Source organism: Passer montanus, unplaced genomic scaffold, assembly GCF_014805655.1.
Source record: "Passer montanus isolate IOZ18808 unplaced genomic scaffold, ASM1480565v1 scaffold85, whole genome shotgun sequence".
Classification (NCBI taxonomy): domain Eukaryota; kingdom Metazoa; phylum Chordata; class Aves; order Passeriformes; family Passeridae; genus Passer; species Passer montanus.
Genome location: NW_024373812.1, coordinates 635,409 through 659,775, shown reverse-complemented (window position 1 = coordinate 659,775; position 24,367 = coordinate 635,409). Strand labels below are relative to the sequence as shown.

General features: G+C 37.8%; 1 protein-coding gene across 1 annotated transcript in view; it reads right to left on the bottom strand.

Moving 5' to 3' along the window:
* Nucleotides 1–24,367, bottom strand: part of SUSD1 (sushi domain containing 1) — a 41,440-nt gene that overhangs the window by 16,359 nt on the left and 714 nt on the right. Inside the window, exons 2-13 of the mRNA XM_039733265.1 lie at nt 24,297–24,362; nt 22,374–22,505; nt 20,745–20,900; nt 19,940–20,092; nt 18,374–18,550; nt 16,057–16,236; nt 14,406–14,498; nt 13,882–14,061; nt 8,439–8,533; nt 6,614–6,803; nt 5,521–5,615; nt 4,278–4,464 (exon numbers count right to left, since the gene is read on the bottom strand). Coding sequence (XP_039589199.1) covers nt 4,278–4,464; nt 5,521–5,615; nt 6,614–6,803; nt 8,439–8,533; nt 13,882–14,061; nt 14,406–14,498; nt 16,057–16,236; nt 18,374–18,550; nt 19,940–20,092; nt 20,745–20,900; nt 22,374–22,505; nt 24,297–24,362 — 1,704 coding nt within the window. The remainder of the gene's footprint in view (nt 1–4,277; nt 4,465–5,520; nt 5,616–6,613; nt 6,804–8,438; nt 8,534–13,881; nt 14,062–14,405; nt 14,499–16,056; nt 16,237–18,373; nt 18,551–19,939; nt 20,093–20,744; nt 20,901–22,373; nt 22,506–24,296; nt 24,363–24,367) is intronic.

The following is a 24,367-nucleotide window of genomic DNA, read 5'->3' as shown; positions in this document are numbered from 1 at the left end:
CACCGATATCAATTGCTTTCTAAACAGAATAAGAGAAATTATCTGAATGTTCATGAGTTCACAGAGACTCATGAAAAATTCTTACTATGGAGGAGTTCAGAAAAATTATAGCAAAGTGCTGTTCATATGAACTTAATTATCATGCATTTAAAAAACCTCTGCACAAAAATATGAAGTTTATGTATATGTATGAAATAATTTACATGTCTGGCAGCTGATTTCCCCCTACATGTAAATGTTACATAAATCAGAAACTCCCTTCTTGGCAATTCTCGTGCTCTGATGCTGCACACTTTACTAGGTAGTTTCTCTGGAGGTACATGATGCTGGTACCCTGGTGCTCTCAGAATAAGAGCTTTGAGATCACCATACCTCCAAAAGTCTTTCACTTCCTCACCAGAAAGTAGATTTTAGGTTTTCCCTCCTTTTCCGGACCTTGAAGAACTCCCTTTATGAAAGAATGAGTATAAATGTTTTCCATCCTACATCAGATCAGAACAATAGTCTAGCTTTTATGTGCATGTGTACATCCATAGGCAGATGAACAAATTAGACATCACAATCTAATCTGTAATGTAGTACATTTTCTACATGCCAAGACAAAGGGCTCTAGAAGATTATTCTTAATATATGATGGAATACATTCTCCTAATTCAAGTAACTTTCTAGACTCTCTGCTTGTGAGTGTACTTTCTCACTCACATGTTCATATGAAGACAGAGATGAGACACACCCCAGGTATGTGGCCTGCAGGTTAATCTTGGGCTAAACCAAAAAGAATTGTAGCTGAGAAACACAGGAAGTACTACAATTATCTGAGGTACACAGACTCAAGGTCAAACCCAGTCAAAGCCCCTTGAAAGAACATGTACAAATATGTAAGGAATTGCAGCATGTGTGAATAGCGTGCCTTAAAGCAAACTCAAAATACAGCTCGATTCTAAGCAGAAAGTCAAGACCAGGAAAAGTAATGAAAAATCCTAATTTAACCTAATATTAATTATTTTACAAGAAAGAAATATATTCAGTAACTCAGGCTCAAAAGATCTATTTCTAGTGTCCAGAAACACTTTTGGTCATACTGTGTCTTAAGTCATAGTGGTCTGCTCTAAACCAAAAAAAAGCTAACCAGACTCTGTAAACACATAGGCATTCATGAGCCCCCAAAACACCAGAGTTTTCATAAAGAATCTACCGAAAGCAAATCCCAAATACAGATTCAAATATCAATTGAATTTTAATGTTGCTGAACTGAAAAAAATTACTCTTCTTCAGAACACTAGCAATGAAAGTAAAATAGACCTAGCTCCTTATTTATTACTCTGTTTTTCAAACACTTGAAGAAATGGTTCATTCATCTTCATTTCATATGTAAAAACAGGTAGTGAAATTAAGAACAATGCCTCCCCAGAGCATACTTTAATAAAGGATATTCCAAAAGGAAAATGAACAGAGCCATATGTAAGTAGTATAATCACAAGTATGCCCACAAGACACTTCTTCTCTGGAAAGGGACATGAGATTCCTTGCTTAAAAGACAATCTTGCTACCATCCTTTTACAGCTACAATATAATCACTGCCTAATAATTTTTGATAATTGACTCAATATCCTAATTCCAGTAGACAAGCTGTGAGAGTTTCTTTAAAAGAAGACAACATAAAAGACTGTGCAAGATGCCTGTTACAATGATCCATGAAGCATTTGCTAGGCTGCATTTACCATCCACAAGCTGACAGGCAAAACCAACTTTGTGTCAGCACTGAATTATTTTTTTAGAGGATGCTACTTGTCAGGGACAAAAACAGGTTTTTAGGTCTAAGTTCTTGGCTTTTTTTCCTTTAGAAATTGCATTTCCTTTAGAAATATTGACATAAAGTATTCTCACTCAGGATGAATATGGGCATAGATATAGATATTCAGGATATAGAAATAACTTCCATTACAGACATTCACAAATCTTGTTTTTTTTAAAAAAAATACCCAAACTTATTATTAGCATTTATATACTTATTGTATTCTGCAACAGTCTAAAAATTTACACAATCGCTATCCTTGTCAGGAAATTAGGTCTGTAAGGCAGTAATCATTCAATTGTCTGGGACATGTCTCTTCACATGTCTCTTCAAAACTTCACAGTTAAGATTTTCCAAACTCTCAAAATGTAGAAGGTTTGTAAAAGTCAAGGAGACACAACATCTGGATTTGCTCCCAGCTGTGGCTACCAACCAAGTGATCATGTACCTCTTCAAGGATGGCATATGAAACCTCAAACAACCCATGAGAACATAATCAGTAAAAGACTTTTCTAAGTCTCAGTTTCCCTAGAGCTTCTGTGCTTAAGGCATGTCTTGCATTTTTACAATACCATTTAGCCAGAAAAGCAAGAGAGCTAATAAAGCCACTTTTCAGAATTAAATTGGCAGATAAGTTGAGATCATTCCACCCACCATGGAAAATGCATATATGATTACAAAATAACGGAACAAAATAAGATAAAAATAATAGTTGAAATAGTTTAAATAATAGTTTAAATTATAGTTTTTATATAAATTAAGCTTCTTGCGTAGGTAACACAATCCAATACATAAGACACAGAAGTCAAAGCAGCATGGCCAGAAGACTTATTTCAGCTGGATTCTTTTAATCTTAGATGAGATAACAACACAACTAATCTTATTTAAATTCCATTATTGGGCAGGCTTTGCCACAAGATCATTATTGGCTTTTTAGTTTTCTGCAATTTCTGCAAAAACTTCAAAAGCACATACTTTTATGGTTTTTTTCAGTGGAAGTCAGAAAATAAGAAATGTTTTCACACCAAGTTTTTGATAAAGACTCCTAATATGACAGAACAACACCTGTCTTTTATTGCTTATTGAGTAAGATAACTACCAGGTATAAACAGGCTTGTGTAGTAAAATCTCCTTTCAAAATGGAAATAACCTAACTTTTATGCAAAGACCTTTCCTGCGTCTATGCAGATGCTTTTGCACTAACTCAGCAGAGAGGAAAATAAGCCAGTTGCCAAGACACCAACACCATTTCACACAGCACCTGCTGCAAAGTGTTCTCTAGAGCTCTGCTGAGTAAGTGACCTGATGCAATCCTGAAGAACTGAGGAAATACCACAGGATGACAGAGTAAAAAGTTTTTCCTTTTCTCTGAGTATGTATTCAAAAATTACCACTATCAACAAAATTCTGAGATATCTTACTAGCTTTTCAAACAAAGACACATGTACTCATGAACACAAGGGCACTACTTTTGAGTGACAGTTAAGAAACTAGTGAAAAGGAATTGCCAAATCATTACTGTAATTTCATTTAAAAAAAAAAGAAACAAACAGGTAATTGTATATCTTAAACAGCAGTTTTAAGAAACAAGAAATGTTTTACCTTTCATGAAGCTTAAAACCATCAGATTTACTATTGAAAATACAGCAAAGTTATCAATTTCAAAACGCAAATTTCCAGCTCTTCCTGAATAGTCAGAAGAGAATTGATTCCATCTAGTGGCCGAACAGAGTTACAGACGCTCAGAGAGCTTTCATGTTCCTTGCCTATTATAATTTGTGTCCCTGACAGGACGAGAGGTACCGTCATCAAACACTGCACTGCACTTCACCTTATACAGAGATTCTGACAGTACAGAGATGGTGAAAACTGTTCTATACAAATCAAGACCCATAAGATGCTTCTCATCACGGCATTCTAGTGACATACATCTTGCTAACTTGTGAACCCCAAGGATCTTCCTTCAGAAGCTTATTTGCTCAAATGTCTTTTATGTTTTGTATTCTGCCAATTAGAGTCAAAAGTATCTGTATGAGATACTTGCAGATTCCTGTACTCTACTTTGGATTCTTGCAGACTTTAGTGGTATATGTTTCTGTTGTCATAAATACCCATACAAAGTGCAGTTGAGCTATTAACTCCACTGTGGGGAGAAGTTTTTCCTAAGAAAAAGCCTCAGCCTCTAACAGGGTGGGGAATTTAACCCAGCTGTCCTGGATACTTTTCTTGTGTCCAAACCACCAAACTGTCTTTTCCCTGATGTCCCAAAATTACACATTTACCCTCTGCACCTCAATTTTTCTCCTCCTTCTGGCTCTGAGCTCTACAAAACCCTGAAAACAAACAATGGACAGTTTTGAGCATGGAAAGAATACTTTGGCCACCCACCACACAACACTGAAATCATCAATGCAGATTCACTTGAGTCTCTTACACCCACTAGGTGCTTTTGTAAATACAAAAAATAAATGGCAAGACCTACCTGTAATTTGTGTTGTCATAGAAACAACCAGTGAAAAATTCAAAGCTACCATGGAAATAGTAATAGAGTAATTAGTGCCTGGTTGCAAATCTAAACAAACTTCAGGAGCTTGTTTGTGTGTGGAAAGTTCGAAGGTCATTTCATGAAGGAAGTTCTTCTGATACCAACGCTGGCCTTGCACGTGAAACTGTAACCAAACAATCACAGCATGAAAACTGAAATGTTATAATACAATACTTGCATTCAGCCATCTCATGCTCTTAATTAGAAGAAACAGCAGAAGAGAGCACTGCTCATGATGTGTCAAAATTGTAGCATTGACAGTTACTCAAATTCCAATCCTTCTAAAAATCTTGATCAGATCTTATATGTTCCTGGTTCTTTCAGTTCTCTTCCTAGTCTATCCTCTTTTTTATTAATTTCCCCTAGACCATATTTCTTGCTAACATATAGGCTTCCAGTAACAGCTCACTTTTATTGAAGTATACCCTCCGGGTGAATTATAAAAGTAAGTTCATGTGAACACCTTTCCAGTTTCACCCTGAGGATCAAGACAAAATCAAGTTATTTTGACCCACAACAAAATGCCAGCTACACTCTGGGATGTCTACAGACACCTATATCTCCAGGGAAATTTACAGGCTCATGGGTTCTTTTTTTTCTGTTTCAGTAGGATTCCCTGTTTTATCGTTGAAGACTGGAATGATCATGAAGTCAGTAACTTAAGGTCTCTACTGATCAGATGATTTCTCTGTTAATAAAAACAAAAATGCCTGCTGGATATGAATTGTGCATTAAGTTTACTTTAAATATATCCTATGCCTTCAGATAATCTCTTACTGTGTCCTGGCACAGAGAAACTTGAGACAACAGCAGGTGGTCAAGCGTCCTGGCAGAAGTAGCTCATGTAGGAATTCTCCACTGGGATAAGGACAGACTTAAGGTGTACCACAAGGCAAAGAAAACTGACTCAGTGGAACTGGAATAAAGCTGTGTGAATTGTTTGCCTGAACATGGCAAATTTGAAAGTACAGATAAGAAGAGCAAATTAAGATTAATATGGGGAAAATAAGCAATAAGCAGGGGACTACAAGAGAGCATGGTCTTTCTTTGGCTGCTGTGCAAGATTATTCTTTGGGGTTTTATGAGACATTATTATAAGAAGGAACACTGTGAAGAGTGAGTGTTTGAAAAATTAGGTTTTTGATTGATAAAAATTGCTTTTTAGAGTCAAAATACTTACTGAGTATTTGTCTTCCACATCAGTTCCCCTGACATTTCTCCTCCATTTCAAGCAGGTATCATTAAAAACTAATACATTATTGAAAGCTTCCTTTACTGTAGAGACAATTAAAAAAGAGATCAACTTACTTTAAAAACTCTACCTCCTTCAACTTCATTGAATATGAGTAGCAGAGAATAAAATTTCTTAAAAGTTTTAAATTTCCTTCTCTTCTGAGAAAGAGAGGTAGGCTATTATTTCTTTTTGAATGAACAAACAGGATAAGTAAAGCATGACTATTTTCCAGAGAAACCAGCTTTTGGAAAAACCCAAGCATGCTATTCAGGAAATCTAACACACGATTTACTTTTACTTTACTACTTTACAGGTCTAGAAGGTTATAATGACAGAAAGATCAAGGGTTCAGGCCTCCTGATGTAAATAAAATTATCACAGAAAGATTTGTCATAGTTGATGCCCTTTAGGAAAAAGCATGTAAGCATACTTTTTGTGGATTCCAAAAGCAATTATTGCTCAAGGTCTGTCTCACCAGACTTAGTATGTCAGAAGACAAGCCAAAGTCTCCACGACTAAAATACTACAGAAATCCACTGTTGGAACATGACTTCTGTACAGTTGCTGATAAGTGCCAGAACCCTGTTAATCACTGGTAAACACAGCAGCATTGTCTGTAATGCTTATACCACTTAGATTAGTATCACATAGCCAAGCAACAGGAAATTCTCCTACAGGCAGAGAACCATATTTCAAGGCAAAAAATAGAAACCAGTAGGCACTGTACCATGACAAAAATTCTGTACCAATCCTGCCTCAGCCAGAAGACAAGTCCTGAAAAAACTAATTTGCCAAATCTTTCTGAGGGGTACTTTGTGGTACTGCTGTTCTTGCTCAAAGAGTCAATGGCCAAGTGAGCAGAAAGAAAAACATCTAGCAGAAAAAGAGGATGCTGACAGTGTCTATATGCACGTAGCCAGCATAAAGAATTATGAAGTCTAGGAAACAGCCCCTTTTCCTGTCTGTTAGACTCAAATCAGTGAACTCTGCAGCACAGTAAGTTCTTTTATAAGCAGATAGAATACAAAATACAACTTACCCTTTGTCTGAATTGCTACTGTAACTGAGACAGTGATGTTTGTAGAAGAAATGGTGGTTATATTCACAATGTAATTACTTCCAGAGTCCAGATCTAAACACACCTTTGGATTATCTTCACTTGTACTGATGTTAAATATCATATCTTCCGAGAATATCTTCTCATCCAATCTTTGGCCCAGTATATGAAACTATTGAAACAAAGACAATAGTGCAATTTGTTGTGGCTCAAAAATTCAGAATACTAGTTTATTTAATCCTATAGGTTCTTAAAGGGAACACAGGATTACACCTGTTTTAGAGTATCATTTCAAGGAAAATATATGGGTTTTTTTACTAGCTATGGGATGTCTTAATAAACTAGATCTTTAGTTCTTCTGGCTGTTAAAATTATTCATATTATTACATATATTTCTACAACAGACAGAAGGAACCTATTATGGAATCTAACCCAATCTATTAGGAACCTAATCTATTGTGGATCCTACAAAGATCTCCAACTCAAATAGTAATGTGTGAGCAAATATTGTTTCTTGTTTAGAGCACACAGATAAAAGGTGCATCTACTTGTTACTTTCTTTCCCTTTTGCTAGTTTTTCCCCCTTGCCCCACAGAAGCAGTAGTAAGACAAAACTCCAAACAGTAGACAATTTTGTCTAAGATTGTCCCAGTGCAGTGAAAAAGAAACATGTTGCTTGTATGACATGAAGGGACAGACAAAGCTCACCTTCTCTGGCTATTCTGAAGTGTCTTTCAGATGGCAGAATTCAGGAAAAACATGTGAAAAGAGCACATTATATCAGAGATCCACAGCTTGCCAGTTACCATTGGGTACATAAAAAACAGTTTTGACCTGTCAGGGGAACTGGGAAGCTGTGTTTTCAATCTCAGCAGTGCTCAATAAAAGTATACAAACTAAAAATACTTTGATTATAACATAGGAGGAGAAAGATGGGTAGTTTTCCAAAATTATTACCCAACCTTGAAATGTTTTCCACATTAATGTACTTACCCCTGACACCCTAAACAATCCCTTTTATTTTTTTTCCTTATACATACAAAAAAAAGGAAAAAAACCCAAAACCAAATAACACACACACACAAACCCCTTTCTTGGGATGTTATTGTGAAAACATGGAAATTCTTATCATGCTGTTTTGGCCTTCAATAACACTGACCAAACATTTGTTTCTGAGAATTTATGCCCTAAGTTTTATTCTTATGTTCATTTAGTTTTAAAAAAAATAATAAAAAAATAAAATTTAAAAAAAATTAATTTAAATTTCAAAAAAATTAGAAGAGAAAAAAACTCAGTCCTTACAAAGGCTGTTTTAAATTTCCAAGAAAAATTGTTCTAAAATGTTCAGATATACATTAGTTGAAACTTTTGAGCAAGGCACACTATTTCAATACACCTTGCATTTTTAAGACATGTTATATCCAATATCTGCAAGTGAGACACAGTCTAGTTGAGATGCTTGTCCAAGACAGGGACAGAGCTCAAGTTCTGCAGTGTTTTCTGTGGCAATGTGAGCTTGAGCTCTTCAATGGAACTTCACTAAACATAAACTTGTGCTGAACCTCTTTTCAAGCAGGCATTTAGGTGATTTACTGGAATGAGACCCTGAACCATGAGTTTTTCACCTACCTTTAGGTGAAATTTTTTTCTTTCCTAACACAGCCAGTCACCTCCTGGTGCTCCACGGGGAAGACTGAGACAAACTGCCATACCAACAAAACCCACAATACAAATATCCACTGCTGAAGCAGCAGATATAACCAGGACAAAGTTACCCCCAATCTCAAATACTTCCATTATTACTTACTGTGTATGTTTCCTGCATTCCCAGTCTTCCAGTTTTCCTTTGCCATCTCACACATGTTTCATTGAATATGGATAAATTACTAAATAATTCCTCCTCTGTGACCAAAAGCATGAACACAGAAAGAAAATCATTACTTCTCATGCATATCTTATGTTTGGAGCAATTGTTTATTCCTTAAATTTCTGTGGTTTGGTCTTGGAGTTTTTTTTGTTTTACTTTTTTTGTCCAAACAAGAAAAAACCTAAGAAGGTAAGCACATGTTAGGTAGAAGGCTTTCTCTTAACTGTGTTGGTTCCTAAAATTTAAAATAACAGGCTAACTGAAAAAGCATGTCCTGAGCTAAAGACTGTGAACTCTTTAAACATACAGCCAGCATTACATAAACTGACCCAAGGAACTTTTAAGAAAGCTTCCGTGTTAGACTGGAAAAGAGTTTATTTGTAGTGGAATCAAATTTTTGGTTCATTAAAAAGTGACTCAAGTCACTTTTTAAAAGGTGTTGGCATTTTTTTTCTTGTTGCAGAATAAATAAAATTAAATAACACAGCAGAACACTTTTCAAAATAAACAGTAGATTAAAACAATGGAGCCCACAGAACCAAGCATGTAGGAAGTACAGCTCTAGCAACCAGAGATACATCCCTCAACACACATCTGTTAATTTACACACTTAGAAGAGCAGGCTTTCTCAGAGACAAAGCACAGCTAGGAAGGTCAGCTCATTCATGCTTTTTTCCAGCAGCTCTCTCATTGCTGTCATTAGACACAGTGCAGTTGCTCTCACATGAGGAGATAAGATTCTCGCATAGCTAAGAGCAAAGCTCCTTCTGGTCACAACTCAGATTGACAGTGAGCATACTTACTCCTTTACTTCACCAGCCTTCAAATTGTCATTCTTTTGTCCTACTATCATATTTTTTTATTATATTCACTATATGACCAAGGTCATACCAACCCAACCTGATATAGAATCTAAGCTGAAAAACACTTAGTAACCGCTGAAAAATCGAAAGGTATTTATAGGACAGCATGCTGGATACTTCAGGGAATATCCACAAAATAGTTAGTGTATTGTTCTGATGTTAAAGCAAGCACAGGTCAGGGCACTCTTCCTCTGTATATAAACTTCATTACCATCTAACAGGGGCCTTCTTGTAGCATGTGGGTATCAAGCTGGCACTAAAATAAATCAGTACATTATGAATTTCTATCATTCCATATTTAGGCAGCTATTTAGAACTACTACGTAACTGTTAATGTATTTTGCAGCTATTTTTTTTTTATCAGAACTGCCATAAAACTGTTTTCTAACATTATCTCCCTCTTCATATATTCAACAAATACATGCCTCACTCACTAGACACAGTTGATTTCCCAACTAATTTTAACTCCCCCATTCTACATTCATTTTATAAGGAAATGTTGTTGAAAGCTTCCATGTTTCCAGGACAGAAGAAAAGTTTAATCTGCATGTCCTCTAAAACAAATTTCTTACAAATACCTGTGTGATTAACTGTATTTAAGGACTGCTTATTGTTATTGTTATCTGCTTTGCAGTACTGTCCCAAATTCTGCAGTCTAAGGCTTCTGTACCAACACAAAGCAAAAGATTATGTTCAGTTGTTGCATTCTTTAAATCAGACACAGTTTTATTAAAAGAGTGGATAGCAAGAAGGACTCACAGACAGAGGGAAAATGTTTCCATGAGATCTGAATGAAAATGCATAACAAGGAGGTGGGGGCAGGGGGGAATAACAGAGGGAGTAATCTGCAAGACTTCTTAGCAAGCAAATCTGCAACTTGACTTATGAGTCTATATAATACAGCTAAAAAAAAGGAAAAGCAGCAAAAAACGAAAGGGATTGCACTGGGTATTTAGGCAAGGAAAGAAATCTCTACAGTGGTCTCTTTCAAAGGAAGAAGGCAGAAATACCAGCATTTTTTTCTTCTGTAAAACATCCATATTTTTGTTATGCTTTCTGAACTTTGTGGACAAGGCCACCAGGCAATGACCATAAATTCACAGAATAGCTGGCAGATCTTTTCTCAAAAGTTTCCACTATAAATGGATGTGAGTGAAAGAGCATGAAAACCTGTACAGAGCAATTACCACAACAAAGTCTTCAGCTTTCTGAGGAGACTGCTTTTTCTCCTTTACTCTTACTGATCACACAATCTTTGTTTGGACAAGCAAATATACAGAAAGAGCTTGGTTTAACATTAATCCCAGTAGCATAAACAGAGTATCCAATAACAGGACAAACATTTCTCTGAAAATAAAACATTCTGCAACTAGAGTGAGACAGGTTCCTTGAAACATTCATTCTACTGTGAAATCTAACAGTGCCACTGACTAACAGCATGTGGGAACTCGGTTTGTGAAACACAGCAGCAAACAGTAGCACCCAGGTCTTAAATGTATCTGATTTTGATCAACAGCTTATACTTAAACTCACAAATAAGATGGAAGAAGCAAAGACCCTGCACTTGCCTATATCTCAGCACTATAAATTTTAACTTGTGATTAACCAAGGCAAGTGAAGTTCATTGCTACCCCACTGATCTTCAAGTTACCTTCACAATCTTTTTCCCATCTCAACAGAAAGTGTCCTAGAAACAACATGCAAATAAATACCTGGAGAACCAGAGCTGAAAGGTGAAAAGAAATCCTGGAGGAGTCAAAGAGAGAAAGGCAGATTTGGGAGATGATAGAAAGATGCAAATAGCACCTGGCTGTTGGCAGCCAGGAAAGACAAGTGCTGGCAAACACAACACAAATGGTAGAATGTGTTGTGCAAAGTGTTTCAACAGTACCAGTGAGGGTTGGAGGGGGAGAAATTATGTCAAGAAATTCAAAGATACCAACTTTTTTACCAGAAAGCTGATAGAATCAGCTCCACTCTGACATTTAACTTCAGCAAGTAGCTAAAAGATAATCCACACATGCAAGTTCATTTACAGAGCTCTTGCTACCTACCCCCATGCATACAAGCAATTTAGTGGAAAGAAAAAACCCAGCTATTAGATTTCTTTGTATATTTTTGCCTGTTCAATTCTGTAAGTGGTGAACAATGCTGCAAACACCATCTTCTACTAATCAAACCACATTTTTGCAATTAAATAAGTGAAACTATCTCAAAGACAGGTGCCAAGAGGATGGTGCCAGACTCTTTTCAGTGGTGCCCAGAGACAGAATGAGGAGCAATGGCCATCAACTAAAACACAAGAAGTTCCACCTGAACATGAGGAAGAACTTTTTTATGCCAAGAGTGGCAGAGCACTGGAACAGGCTGCTCAGGGAAGCAGAAAGACATTCCAAACCCACTTGGATATGTTCCTGTGTCACCTGCTCTAGATGACCCTGCCTTGGCAGGGAGATTGGACTGGATGACATCCAGAAGTTCTTCCAACAGTAATGGTTCTGAGATTCTGGGAAACCAAGAACTTCTACTCCACAGGGAAAGAAGTTCTGTGAGGACCAGCTACACGAGATGTCAGGTTCACACACTGAGCACACAGGTATTTCAATTGCTGGTCTGTTCTCTGCGTTTCAATCACCTCATTTTATGTGTATAAATCAGAGGTGTGTAAAAACTGTAATCCAGCTTACTACTGCTTTACCTTACTGATGGCTTAATCCAATCAGCATCACAAGTAAAATTGACTTTGTAAAGACATTTTTTAGTATTTAAACTAGCTATTTAGGAAAGTACTTGTATACATACACACACATATATATTTACCATATATCCAAACAGACAATGCACCAAACAATGCTAATAAAAGGCATCCACAGCAGTCACTTTTTAATGAATTAAGAAATTATTTGTCACAGACAATTTCCAACAGATGTTCTCTTAACTGCCTTATTTCTAATGGAATTTTTCAGGCAGGGTAAAAAGACAATCGGTTTTCCAACGCCTATCATGAATTATTTTGGAATGATACATAATTTGCTCTCATTTTAATGGGTGTTTACTGTTACATGCCATTAAGAGCATGTAAATGTCAAAGGCATATCCCTGCACAAACTGAAATTTCACTTAATTTTAAAGCAATTTGTTAACTCTAGTGAATATGAAAAATGTAGACGTCAAGAAGATGAAAGATTTTGTAACAATTTCCTGTTGATGATTTTTTTAAAAGTCTGGACTAGTTAGGCTATTTTTGTAACTCTCTTTACCATTCTATTTGATGATAACTGACTTATTTGGCTCTCTGATCCAGCAGCTAGGGCTGGAATCTGGCAAAGCTCTAGCTGAAATCCATGGTAATCCTGTGAACACAGTCTGCAAGTTCGAGCCCTTCAAAACTTTACAGCACTCAAGACAACTCTTGGCACTTCAAAGACTGACAGACCTATCTAACTTAGTCACTTTACACAATGCTGGCTTCAAAATCAATTCACAAAATACTGTCACGTGAGTTTCCTGAATGAGATATGAATCATGACTTCTAAGAACAGCAGTTCCATTTTTACTCGGACACTTTAACAGCTGAGAGAACTTCTTTTCTGCATACTCATTTTACTTGACGTCACATGTTTTACATTCACCATAGATACTCAAGAGGTCAAGTGTGTGAAGAGAGGCCTCATGCAGTAACTCTGTATGAAGTTAAGTGGCAGCAGTCAAGGACACATTTCTAGTCATTTTGAAAATCACAAAGATATTTCAAAGCTAAATGAACACTATCTCCTGCAAAAGACAGCACTGTTACTAAAGAGCTAGAGATGGCCAGTGATAGACAATTCCTTTCTAGGACGCAGAAGAACATTAATGAGCACAACAGTAATAGTCCAAAACATCTATTTGTTGCTGCTGTTGATAAAATGTCATAACATCCTGTTTCCAAGCACACAGTACGACAACACCTTTATTGCACATCTCCCTTCTCAGGACTCATTCTTTTATAAGAAAATAATTCTGGAATAAAGTTCAGACAACTAGATGTAGGCTGGAAAGGCAACCATGAACAAATTTTGCTTTGGTCATTACGATAAAACAAAAACCAAAACCAATAAGAGAGGGAGAGATAAAAGTCTTCAAATTAAACTGTCACTATTTCCACTGGAGTGCACTTTACAGTATTAGAGTAACAAGAAAATATTGTTAAATGTCTTCTGCCCCTCTGGTGATACTTCATGGGCTTCTAAAGCTGAAGGCCCTCAGTGAAGCAATAAAACTCCAGTTGCATTAGTGTCTTTCTGTTTGAGATGAAAAGCAAGACATCTACAGAAAGATCTGTGTCATCCAGTAGAAGCTGCTCTATTGTTAACACTTTTCTGTGACCACTCCATCCAAAAGTACCACCACATTCCCTACATCATAAATTAGAAAGGGGTTTCTTGCCCTCATTCTTCCTCCTGCTCTTAACTTCAAAACAGAAATTACAAACTAATTAAATTGAAATTTAAATAGCAACTTTATATGGTAATAGTTACCTTTGCATACATATGTAATATTCTCCCATGACTGATCTATTGTGCATTCTGAAAAATTCCTGTCTCCATTGAAATAATATCCTTCTTTACAGTGATAGTACACTCTGCTCCACAGAGTAGTAGAGTTGTCCCAGGTCATTGTTGTGTGTGGAATCAGCAAAGGTTTGCCACAGTCTATTTCTAGAACGGAGAAAACAGGAAAACAAAACCTTGAAATGAAAACAGGCAAGACATCAAAGTGTTAAAGATGGAGGGATGAACTGTCCCAGCAAGTTACACTTAATTTTTTCCACTTCTTAGAGATTCCTAGAGGTCAGGGAGTTAATAAGAACCCAGAATTTTGTGGCTGGAGACCTTCTAGCAGGGTGAGACATTTATCCTACAAGATGACCCATAAAATAAAAGAAAGTGTCCTGATTAGAAGTGGAGAGCAAGGATCTTTGAGCAAATTTTTATGAGTAAGTCTATCTTCCCACAACACTCTCTTATCAGCCACATGCTATTTATTCCTTTATTTTACCTACCATTAGTAGCAGTAGATATTAAAAAAGACACATGGTCCACGGAGTGTTGTGAAAGAACACCATCAAGAAGGTTATGTTCCTTTGTCAGTGGATCTAATTCAAGTTTGAAAAAAGATGCTGCTACAGACAAGATGAATGAGCAATTCTGAGGGAAAATTAGATAGATTATGCAAACCACTTTACAGATAATTAGAAAGCTGGGATAATTAACTAATAATTTAATTCATTTTCTCAGGTTTTGGGGACTGAATAATAAAAACAGGGAACAAAAATAATAAAAAGTGAAGATCAAATAGATGGAATATTATTATTTAGGGTAAAATCTGCGTTTCAATTTACAATGAATGTGAATCTTCAATAAAAGATTCTACACCACTTCAGTTATAAGAAGCAAACACTGTAGGATTAAAATCTTACCCTCATTAAAGCTTATATGGAGCAAAAAAGTTCTTTTAAATCCATTCAATAATTTTAAGTGATTCTGAAATTCTATTTTAAAAAAGGAAAGCAAAGAAGTAAAAACCAAAGCTTATAGAATCATGATCTGTACTATCTTTAAAGGAAAATATAAACATGCTTATTTCAATGGATAATACATCCACCATCATGACTACCTTCCTTTTCACACACCAATAAGTATGAATGTATCTACTATAAATAATGAGAACAAGCCTTGGAATAACTAATGCACGTGGAAGCATGTGCTTAGCTCACGCAGTATGCAAAGAGACACAGTATGCAAAGAGACACAAAAACTCCTCCTGTTCCAGCTACCTGCCCATGGCCATTCTGTAAGCAGACTGAAATGCAGAAGCACATTCTTGTGTAACATTGCAAACCTTCTACTTAGACTCATGACTCAGAATAAGAATATTAAAGGTCATTCTAAAAGTGGAGAGTGGCTATTACATACACATGAAGCATTCAAAAAAATTACTACATTTGATTGCAATAAACTGAAGGCTTGATCGTGGATCAAGCTGAAAAAATATTGCTTACCCAACAAGTGGAAAAGTGAAGCTGTGAAAACTGAATAAAGAGTGTAATTATTCTAAAATCTCCTTACTAAGAATATGAGCCCAGATTATTAAAAAAAAAAAAAGGAAAGGTTTTTTTTTATCTGTCTCGCCATGATTCCATGTTATTGAGGAACTCTTTAGGCTACATTCCTCCAAATCATAGCACTGTAAGGGACTTGACTCAAATACTATCTCAAATAGCAACAGCATGTATAAGCAATCATAATTTGCAGCTGGAAACTGCCCAAATACAGGAATTTTGAAGGTATGTTAATAACTAATAGCAGCTTGATTTCTGATAGTGGCTTCAACTTCTATCAGAAAAGTAGAGTGGATATTGAACTGGAAAGAATGTCAGCAATTTAAGCTGTATTTTCATTTTATGGTAATCTCAATGCCTGACACACATTGGGATTACATTCTTGGAATGTTAACTTTTAACAATTTATTACAACTTCATTAGCAACACAGATTAAAAAAACCACTCTGTTCAATATATGGGTTTTGTTTTGTGACAACTTTCTATGTCAGAAGACTGTATAAACTGAATGCCCAAAGAGGATGACTGATATTTATTACAATGACTTAAACAGTATCTCTGCTACACAAATCAGAAGGCAGACTGTCTGTACCTTTGCACACCAAATCAGGGCCATCCCACTGTCCTTTGGCATTGCAGACTGCAGTGCCACTGCCGCCGGCCATCAGGTACCCATGAACACAACTGTAAGTCACTTCACTTCTGTATCTGGTCTCACTCACAGATGTTGGACGTGCATTCAAAACAGAAGGTGGAGCCCCACAATCCACACCTGAGGAGATGAAGGAAGGGGAAGATAGACCTGTTAGTCAACAGGAGCAATGGCAGCTGCACTCACATAAGTATTTTTTCATCTTTACCAGCTAACCCTCTTCTCCTGTAGTAATACAACATTTCCTCGGGTCCTCTGCAATATTCCCACTTTGACTGACAGTGCTGTAGCTACTCCAAACATCTACTTCCAAGTAGAAGGACACTTTTCTGTGTTTCTCTCAGAATAGCATGCTAAAACCATTACTCCCTCCTCAGTCAAGCTGATTGTATTCAGAAAAGTCATGCTTTTCTTCTGAATCTTTAGACTCCCCTGCTTCTACAAACCTGATTACATTGGATAAGGTGGTTCTATGCTATTCAAAATGAGCAACACTCAAAGGAAAGCCAATGAGCAGAAACTGCTTTTAGAAAACACAACTTTTAAAAGTTTACAAAAACTATAAAAATAATGTAAAAATAACCTTTTCTAACCACAGAAAAGGTTACAACATACAATATAAAAGTTTCCTGTTAAAGCAAGAGCTTAAACAAAGAATTCAAGTAGCAAACACACAAACACACAAAGAATTTGTTAAAGATACATTTACTAGTATTAAAAAGAACCAGACTCACTGGTTTCAGAAAGATAAGTCCTAATTGAAAAGGACTTGCCACAACTTTTAAAAGTTTACAAAAACTATAAAAATAATGTAAAAATAACCTTTTCTAACCACAGAAAAGGTTACAACATACAATATAAAAGTTTCCTGTTAAGGCAAGAGCTTAAACAAAGAATTCAAGTAGCAAACACATACACACAAAGAATTTGTTAAAGGTACATTTACTAGTATTAAAAAGAACCAGACTCGCTGGTTTTAGAAAGATAAGTCCTAATTGAAAAGGACTTGCAATACAAGGAGGAAATAAGTTTGACATTTTAGACTTTTGGCTGTTTCTTGGTGTATCATGTGTCTTATTTCAATTAACCATAAGAAACATGCTGAGAAAGTCTGACCTGGCCTATTGTTTGATTGTAGAAATTTTTAAAAAATCACATGAAAAAGCAACTTCTGAAAAACATTAACAAAAAAAAAATATCAACAACTTGCAAGAGTTACATTACACAATCTTCCTCTAGAGACCACTTGAGACTGGGCACTCCCTTTTTGTTTTCAAATTCATTGACTTAATTTTTTTGGGGGGGGAGAAAGTGTTACTTGTATTGTTTAAAAATTGTTTTATCTTTTCTTTCTTATGAATTTTTAGTGACAGTTAATATTTTGCTTTTCCAAGCCACACTGTTTTAGCACCCTTATTTTAATTTATTCACTTCTCATAAATGCTACATTTCTGTCCATTCTTGGAGGAAGAAAAAGAAGAGAGAGAGAAGGGGAAAGAATTGGAAAGAAAGATGACTGTTTCAGAGAAAGAATGAATTCTCCTCACTAAGTGATGATTTCCAGGATGGCAATTCTCCCCTATAGAATTGCTATACGCAGTGTGTCTTCTGTTAGCTAGTGCTTCAAGTATAGCACTATATATACTGATACAAAGGCTTTCTAACTACTCACAGGAACACAAAAAGAATCCTGCACTCATAAGCAGTAATATTGCCAGAGAATGGATGATTAGAACACCAAAGCAAGTACATGTTTTAAAGACAGTCATAGGAAACTTAACTCTTCAGAGATGTTTAAGTGTTTGTTCATGCACAAATATTCTTAAAATTATGAAGATTACCCAGAGAAGAGGAGTGCTATGATGCCCTATTTTGCATCTACAGCAAACCTTCAGACAAAAGTTCACAAGGTGTCAGGAAAATTGATGTTTTCATGAGAGGTCAGTGATGCCTTTCAACTCAGTAGTCTTTCCCCTGAAATGCTAAAGAAATCTAGTTGTTTTCTAGGCCTCAGCTCACAGGCAGAAGGACACACTTCAGTGTCTGTAAACATGCAGGGACCAGCATAAAAAATGTCACTACACTAAAGAAAAAGGTAAACAATAATATGTCCTTTAATTTTCTTCTTTTTCTGCAAATAACCAGATCTTGAAAAAACACTTCCAGATTGTGGAAACTGTCTACTATCATTACAAACACTTCCCATGCATGAACCCCCTTAATGAAGAATTTAACAAAAATGTAAGACTCTTTTCACCTTTACAGCTTAAAGTAGCAGGTTCCCAAGTTGCATTTGCAGTGCAGTATGAGAACTTTCCTTCATTGCTGTAAAAGCCTTCTTGACACTCATAATGAACTGCACTTCCTGGTAGCAAGCTGTAGTTCCCCACGATGTAGCCATGCTTCATTTCAGGAGGGGAACCACATCCGATTTCTGCAAAGAGACTGGGTTGAAAGATCTCACAGTACATAAATCACAACACTTGACCTGTTTAAAACCAGCTAAACTAGATGGTCACATCCCAAAATACACCTGATCTGATGAATCTGAGGGCTTACTAAAGAGGCGGAATAATAGATTTGAAGAATTGTCCTGGCCACAGTTGGAGGAACACAGGAAAGCAGTTATTGAGCTACACTTTTACTAACATACAGCTGGAGCCATTCACAACAGCAAAGATGAGACACTGCAATGTGATGGTGCTTTGCTTGGGCCAGTCTCATTACAGCGACGGCTGAATGACACTTCAACATCACAGGAGAATTTCAGGTCTCAACACACAGCTTTATTTCCCTGTGCATGGGAAAAGTGAAGCACTCTGCAGCAGATAAATTGAAATGAAATGTTCTGCCCCTCAAATCCTTCATCTCATTGAAACAGCCTGCATACAAAAGCTCCACTCCTCCAGCACATCTGCTTGGACAGGGCTCCCTTGTGCAACTCTGCAAGAAATACAATCGGTACAAACACTCCACCACAGAATATGGAGAGGCCAGTCAGTGAGATAAGAAGCAGGGTTATCAGCAATTCTAGCAAACAAAGCGGAGCACTCCAGTCAGAAAAACTGAGCAGTTACAGGCTGTGAGCTGTACTGATGGTTCTGGCAATAATGCAGAAATAAAAGCTGAATATAACCTGGGCAGCTCCTTCCACCTGGGATGCCTGTGTTCATTATATACTCTGACATCCATAGCTCACACTGCTAGCAGTTTGCATCTGTGAAAACTGACAGTAAAGACAGATTTTCAAATTGGAAACTTGGTTCTGTTTGGTTTTTTTGTTTGTTTGTTTGGGTTTTTTCTTTTGTTTTGTTTTTGGGGTTTTTTGTTTGTTTTTTGTTATGGCAACTTAAACTGAACTGTTTATTTATTCTGCACAGGAGGCACAGTATGTAATAAATTATTAAATTGTTATTTTATTATTCCTGTCCCCTCGGCTTTTTTCATTCATCTAACCTCTCTTCTCAGCTATTTAGTCTCTCTTCTCTTCCCCTTTATGTGGTGTGATTATATAAACAACTGGATTACAACACACTTCCTTTCTACTCAGAAACTAACTACATTACTTTCATAACATTATCAAGCTTCTCTGACCCTGCACATCTGAAGCACTGCTAAGAACCTGTAGGAATATCTGGTGTTGACTCCAGGATCCTGACATCACTGGAACAAACAACACAAGAAGAGAAAAAAAAAACATACAGCAAGCAAAGTCCAGCGAAATGGTTTCTGCCCTGGAGAAGCACAGGCCAGAACACGCACTACATTGTGGTGCAACATGTGATTTTATCTGCTAGCAGAAACAGCATCCAAAGATTCTCACCTTTGCATGAAACTATGTTTCCATCTTGACGAAAAGAACGCTCTCCAGTTTCTAATTTATAACCATCATTGCAGTAACACATGTAGCTTCCTTCAGTATTCACACACCTTGCATTGTGACCACACAGCCCAGACTCCTCACATTCATCAACATCTAAAAATTCAGAGAAAAGTAGATGCGCTTCATAATAGGGGGTTTTGTTTTAATTCATTAATAAAGGGCCCGAGCTTAACTCTTCCTTGAAGAGTTCTACATAGCTTCTCACAGCTCTCCTAGGAAAACAAAGGAGCTTATCATTGTCTCATCTTCAAGCGTGTGGAAAGAGGACTGTTGCAATTTTGTCACTAACTATCTTTAGAATTACTGCTGGTTTACTTGACAAATAGTTTCCAATGTTATATGCTGTTCAAACAATTCCAGAAAAATCCTGTATCTGGACACCTCTTAAATGGTTACAACAGTTCATCACTAACAAGAAACTGGCTAATATTCTACACTAAACACAAAAATTACAATCTGGTGAATTTTAAGTATCATCCTATTTTGTTAATCTAGCTGCTGCTGCTTCTTCTGAAAAGGTCATTGTTTGAATAAGATTGTGAAGCAATGATTTGTAACATAGCAGAATTCAAAATGGAACTAATTCATAGCTGTTAGGAACCTGAATGTCAAACAAGCACATCAACAACAGAAGTTCTCTGGTATAGTGTCAGAAAATAAGTTCTACAGTGATGGCAAAAAAAAAAAATTTAAAAAAATGTGCAGTTCTGGATTTATCATGCCTAGGGTTCTTTGTGATGTCTACCTGTACAGTTTGTGCCATCATTGGGAATAAATGTCTTGTTGTTGTTGGAGGCTCGGTATCCATCAAGGCAAACACAGTAAAAACTTCCATGTGTATTATGACACAGGGTATGATTTCCGCAGATCTTGCTGGCTCCAATCTGGCATTCATCTTTATCTGTCAGGACATTTAAAAAACATCAGAGAGAGATTAAGAAAAGTGGGGTGTCCTGCCCTCCTCACTCAGGCTCAAGTATCCAGACTTCTCCTTGCTGATTTCCTTTATAAATTATTTGGGACACAAACACTGCTGATAAGCTGCAGAACAACTGAAATGCCCCTGGATGAAAATGTGAAAACAGTTTTGTGACACAGCTTAAGTTATCTAAGAGTCTAAGAGCTGCTGAAAGCAGAGGGCCCTGCTCTCTCCTTCCACTCTTCCTTATGGTGTACTCTGATTACAGTACCTCATGGAACACCTGGGTGGGGGAAATCCCAAGCACAGCAACAGTCTGGGTAGAGAATGGATCAAGAGCAGCTCTGCTGAGAAGGATTTGGGGGTGTTGGTGGGTGAGAGGCTGAACTTGACCCGACCATGAGCAGTCAAAGCCCAGAAAGCCAAACCTGTCCTGGGCTGCAGCAAAAGCAGCGTGGGCAGCAGGGGAGGGAGGGGATTCTGCCCCTCTGCTGTGCCCTGGTGAGAGCCCACCTGGAACCCTGCATCCAGCTCTGGCGTGCCCTACATAAGGAGGACACTGACCAGGTGGGGCAAGTCCAGTGGAGGCCATGAAGATAATCATGGGCTGGAGCACGTCTCCCACAAGGAAAAGCTGAAGGGGTTAGGGGTTGCTCAGTCTAGAAAAGAGAAGGCTCTGAGGAAGCCCTTATTAAGCCTTCCAGTACCTAAAGAGTATTTTCAAGTAAGCTGGAGAGGTACTTTGGACAACATCCTATAGTTCTAGAACAAGGGGGAATTGCTTTAAACCAAAAGAGGATGGATTTAGATTTGGCACTATGAAGAAATTCGTCATTGTAAGGGTAGTGAGGCACTGGAACAGGTTGCCCATAGAAGTTGTGGATGCCCCAATGCTCCATCCCCGAAAGTGTTCAAGGCCAGCTTGGACAGAGCTCTGAGCAACTTGGTCTTGTGGAAGCTGTCCCTGGCCACAGCAAAGGGGTTGGAACTGTGTAATTTTTAAGATCCCTTCCAACTTGAAGCATTCTATAGTTTTTTGTTTTCCTACAACAAGATACCTAAACTCTGTGCAGCATCCAGCAGCTGCCAGTGCTTTGTGAAAGAAGGGTAAGAGACAGGGAGGAGGAGATCACTGGTGAAGAACCACCCCCTTTGAGCACTGGTAAGCTATTACAGACACTGAGGCACAGCGTTTGACATTGTCCTTTGATTTACATATTGATATGAGATAGTCTCAGAAGGACATTATCAGCCACAGTAACAAAACGTTAAACAACACTTCTGAATATGTACAAGTCTTTTGGTGAGGAAAACCAATCCAAATATATTCTATGGGAGATTCTTCCAGGAAATGACCAAGTTTTTAGCATGCTTAGAAGAATTCATTAAAATTACTTGAGAAGGAGCATTTTAGGAATTTACAGTTTCTTTCCGTTTTATAAGCAGGCAGCCTACCTTGACAGTGGGTTCTTCCATTGCCTACAAATCCATAATTGCAGATACAAACACTTTTTCCTCCACTTTGCTGACATGTTGCATGAATGTGGCAAGTTGCACAGACATCGGGAATGGATCTGTTCACAATTACTTTAAGGACAAAAAGGCAGCATTACATTTTTTAAAGTAGCTTACAAGTTCCATGGTAGGAAAAAACAGCACAGAACTGAAAGTGGAGATAACATCCAAATTAAAACACCTCATTTTAAAACTTGTAGGAAAACCACAGCTATTGTATTAAAAGACTAAAGATGAAAAAAAAAAACAGAAAAGATTAAACAAATAACTACACTGAGCATTTTTGTCCATCCTTCTCTTCTCTGACAGCAAAGAAAAGATCTTTTTGGCTTTCAGAAAGGTTTAGAAGGCATACAGTAGGTAGGTCTATCCAATGTTATTAATCTTTGGTTCATATGCATTTGTTTCTCTTTTGTCTTTATTTCTGTTTCCTCTGTTTTGCTGTGCTTCCTTCTATTATTTACACATAGACATTTGGGATACTTATCAATCTGTTTGTATCAGTGTCAATATGGTAAAAATGTTATTCCATAAAAATGTTGCTAATGTTGCTAGGAGTAAAATTACTTACAGTAATTTTAGAAATTAATTGATATTAGAAGGGATTGAGAAGCATACAACCCAATTTACCATAATTTGACAGGGCTGCAAATATACATGAAATTAGAATACAATAGGTTTTTTTTCTTTGCATTCATACTTTCAGGGCATTATGTTACTTTTCCTCCATTTTTATAAGCTCTTTTTGTTATCACACATACCCTCCATTTCCAAATGACAAATGTGAGAAAGGATGGATGTGATATAGACAAAGCATGCGTATGCCGATGCCTTGTTACATTTTAAAATAAAGAACTAATACTGCACAAGCTGATGTCTGATGGAGGTTGACACAGAAATTTGGAATATTTTACTTTTCTAAGACAGCAGAAATTGAAAAGAATACTACCATCACTGTATATTTAGCATCTCTGACAAAATTTTGACTACTCTACAACGTCTAAGTACATAATCATAACTGGAAGGAGAAGGCAGCTGAATGCTCTAGTATTTTTTTATGTATCAAATTTATCACTGTGATAAACTGCCCTTCCACATGCACAAGGTTTCAGTTTTTTCAGGGTTTTTATGAGTGCCTTAAGGCTGTGGGAAGCATCACTGATTCCTACTCCTAATTATTCATGCTTTTATAAACTTCTGTATGTGTGTGTTTCTGATAAGAGAGGAAAACAAAAACTGCCAGCATGCAATGGCAGCCAACACAGATCAGAAAATTTAATTTACAGCCATGGAGAGAACTTTCTCATGATACCTCTGATAAGACATGGGAGTATCCTCCTCAGATTGCTGCTTCAGGAGATGTAAAAACGTGTTTCCACCCCCCGCCTCCCCTTACTAGTACAGCTGACATTTTATTACTTATTTGCCCTCCACAACACACAATTTATCATGCCAGCACTACGGTCCCCTCAGTGTTTTTGGCAGGTAGGACCTCCAGGGACACGAGGTCGCTGTCACCATGTGCCGAGGAGACACACAGCCAGCGCACAGGACAGCACCCGCCACGGCCACCTCCGCCGCCACGCCACGGGCACCATCACCACCAACCACTGCGGGATGCTCCCCAGCACCGCCAGCTGCCTCCAGCGCCGCCACCACGTGCTGCTCCGCCACCACGCCACGGCAGCCCGGACGCGCACGCCAGCGTGGGCTGCCCCAGCACCGCCACCAAGGAGCGCTCCGCCGCCACCACGGGCTGCCTGTGCCACCGCCACCGAGGGCACCCGTCCAGCCGGGCCCCTGACCCCGCGCTGGGGCTGGCGCTGCCCTGCAGCTCACCGCGCCCCGGCCGCCCGCACTCACCCCGCGCCAGCAGCGCCGGCAGCAGCAGGAGCGGCAGGAGCAGCGCCAGCGGCGGCCCCGGGGCCCCCCCG